This window comes from Lepisma saccharinum, chromosome 7 (assembly GCF_977018435.1).
Source record: "Lepisma saccharinum chromosome 7, izLepSacc3.1, whole genome shotgun sequence".
Taxonomy (NCBI): domain Eukaryota; kingdom Metazoa; phylum Arthropoda; class Insecta; order Zygentoma; family Lepismatidae; genus Lepisma; species Lepisma saccharinum.
In genome coordinates, this window is record NC_139235.1 from 24094971 (window position 1) to 24098440 (window position 3470).

At 36.9% G+C, this 3470-nt stretch overlaps 1 protein-coding gene across 1 annotated transcript; it reads right to left on the reverse strand.

The window, feature by feature from the left end:
• Positions 1-814: 814 nt before the first annotated feature.
• Positions 815-2035, reverse strand: LOC145990385 (uncharacterized). Its single transcript, XM_083126081.1, has one exon. It carries the CDS (start codon positions 2033-2035, stop codon positions 815-817), a length of 1221 nt encoding a protein of 406 aa, XP_082982207.1.
• Between the last annotated feature and the right edge of the window lie 1435 nt (positions 2036-3470).

Here is a 3470-nt window from a genome sequence, read left to right on the forward strand (position 1 = left end):
TGCCCCACACAGCAAGAACAAAATTATTACAATAACTTTTGCTATATTTACTGTATTAAACTGAATTATGATAACCATAGAACATAAAATAGTCTCTCATTTTAAATTGACAAGTAGGTATCCCAAGATTTCAATAACTTTAAAAAACTCAAAGAAATTTAGAACAAAAACAAATCACTCAGATCAGTCTTAAAACCTATCATGTCTTTGAATCGAGTAGAACTGCTTTGAATCGGTGTGGACAATTTCCTCACAACATCGTCTTTATGAAAGAACGATCGTTCATCAGTTTCCTTGAATCTCATAGTTTGCGGAGCCCTTTTGTAAAAGACACCGATGTAGCCATCAACGTCAAGTTCAATGATTTTAGCCACGTACAAACGGAATGATGATTTAGTTTTTCCATACACTTTCACCACAACGAAGTCACCGGGTTCTGATTCAGACGACGACACAATTTCTTCATCAACTCTTTTCTTCGGGTTATCAGTACTTTGAAAGAGTCTCTTCTTTGATTTTTTTGATTCGTAGACGTTCTTCCCGTGATCTACCGTTCCCTGTCGTAGTGCTTCAAGTTGTTCCTTGTGTGGTGTCGAAGTGAGAAGAGTAGATTTTAGGCCTCTTCCGGTATGTTTTCTTCTAATATTTAATTTCGGGAGTGTAATAATGTCATGGGGAGACACTGATGATTGACGAGAACTAGAAGTCCCAGGTGCAAGATTTTGCAGAGCAGCTCTGTTGCTTGTCCTATCAATGGAAGAGGAAGGGACAGGAGTAGGATTTCCTAGAGCAGCCACGTTGCTGGACTCATCCATCATTCCTTGTTTCTACAAGAGCAGACAGAGTTTTCAGGCAGACTATCTTCAAAGCAAATTCTTCCACGCAGGTCAGGATCTTCAAGATCAACAGTATCAATTTCATGTTCTTGTTCTGTTACTGAGGCTGGTAAAAAATCTTCATCATTGATATCCAATGGATGAATTCCAGTCACTCGAAATCCTTGAGTGGCTTTTTCTACTGTGGCTGTTTTCTCGAATGCTCGACTAAATATACCTGTTACGTGGTACTCAGTTAATAGCTGACCAGGATTCGATGTGATCCAATTGTCGCATAAATCATCATAATAAGCTTTCAATGGCCTAAAGAAAGCACGATCCAAGGGTTGGGTTCGGTGGCTGCTATGAGGAGGAATACTAACCATGTGTATGTTGTGTTTCTTAGCTGAAGTAATAGGCTGGAGGGAAAGATGTGATATGTGATTATCCAAAATAAGCAAAACTGGGACTTCTGCAGAGGGGTTAGTGTGTTTTCTAAAATGGTCTAGATAAACTAAAAATGTTTCCACATTCATATAACCAGAATCTGTCACAGCCATTGTAGAACCGATTGGCCCATCTTTCAGAAGAAGCGGATTGTTTCTTTTTTGTGAAAATATGAAAAATTGTGGGACGTGATATCCTGTAGCACTCATCGCACAAGCAACTGTAATTGTTTTTCCTCTGTCAGCTGACACATTTTTTGACACTTCTCGTTTACCTTTTGGAGCAACATGTTTAGGTAATTTATTTGGGACGGTTTGGAAGCCACTTTCGTCCATGTTGTAGATGCGGTTTGGAGGAAAGTCGTATTTCTCCAGGATCTGTTTCAAATTTTGAAAATATTGGGTCAATTGTTGCCTGTTGAATCCCATTGTTCTAGCAACACTTGTCTTTCTCGGAGTTCTCAGAGAGAGATGATTCCTCTTCATAAACTCCCTTGTCCAGTCTCTGCCAGCTAACTTCGATTCCTTTGAAAAGGAATGCGTGATTTCATTTCTTTCTGCATATTCATAGGCAAGGAAGCGTAGAGACTTCAATGTAAGTCCATAGAAACGGGCATCCAAGTCTTTAAGATGTGTCACTATTTCCTTTTCTTGCTCGGGCGTGAACACACGCTTGATACGTCCTAGCGACCCAACTCCGTTGCCAGCTTTCAATCTTTTACGAACTGTTGATTCATCGAACCCAAGAACTCTACCGATTTCTCTTACAGACATGCCATCTGCTTTCATTTGTTGTACTTGTTGAAAAAGAGCATCGGTCAGTGGTCTCACTCATGCTTTCTTTCTTTTGTAGTTCCTGCAAAGAGAAAATGAGGTTTGTATGAGGACTTCTAGCATTAGAAAGTATTCTTTATCAGATATATTATGTACATTTGACAATAATTGAGTATATTCCCACGATTGAATTTTTCCTATTGAATCAAAATTTTGCGATGTTGTTTGAGAAATACGCTAAGAACTATTTTAGTGCTATAATTAATTCAGAAGCTATCAACACAAAATGTCTAATTTTGCTTCCACTTTCACATGATTCGACAAAGCTACAAAGAGAAAATTTTTCAACAATACCGGTACCTAGAAAAGTTCATGAAGTTTAATAGATAGCTATGCAATTATAAATTAATACAGAAAGAAATTTTAAAGACAAAAAATTATTTAGCAATTCAACATGAAACCTCAGCCACAAGACAAAACTTGGCAATAATTTAGTTGGTCGGTCTATAACCTTGAATTGTTAGCCTTTTTTAGACATTGCTAATACAGTATAATCCCAACAATAATCTCACCAAGTTGTTAAACTATCAGCAGTTAAACAAAACAAGTAGACCTAAATAGATGAAGCCATGTAGAGAGAAAATAGCGCAGTTTTTGTTTTAGATACGCATTGTTACCACACAAACTCTACTTACAGAGAAAAATATGTTTTTACAACCATAATTATTTATATAGATATTAACAATGTAAGGTAGAGCAAATTTTTATGAGGAATTGAATATACGATTTGAAAAATTATACGAATGGGGTAAAAGTCCGCAGCGGACGTTTGCCCCACTCTCTCAGCGGATTTTTACCCCATATCGCCATGTTAAAAACTGCTGCCAATTCCCGCCAAATAACAGCATAGCTTGGTGGACTTCCTCCATTAAATGATTAATAAAGCTTTATACATAAACACACAAACATAGTAATACATGAACCTACAACCAGGCCAGTGTCATAGAAGTGGTTTGTTTATTCCAAATTACATCAAACTATACAAAAACGTAACTTACCTCATAGCTGTAAAGGTTTTTGTTCTAGGAACACCACACTTCGTACGTCCGATCTCCTTCACTATACCTCGTGATCTGAACAACAGTGGTGCCAGTTCAATTCAAAGCCTTCGCAAAAAAGCCCTGCGGATCTTTGCCCTCCGCGGACCTTTACCCCCGACTACCCTATACATAATTTATCTACATCATTATCATACAAATTTAAAATTGATAATAAATATAATTGTTTTATCTGGTGACTATATCAAGTTACACATTTTGAATATTTACAATTTTCATATGTCTATATTAATATCATGAAAAAATCTACAAATGATAAATACAATTGTTACATCTGGTGACGATATTAAACAGGATAAAGAAGTTGGAAGAGGTAT

Coding starts and splice junctions, on each gene's coding strand:
- LOC145990385 (XM_083126081.1), bottom strand. CDS start 2,035: ATGTCTGTAAGAGAAATCGGTAGAGTTCTTGGGTTCGATGAATCAACA.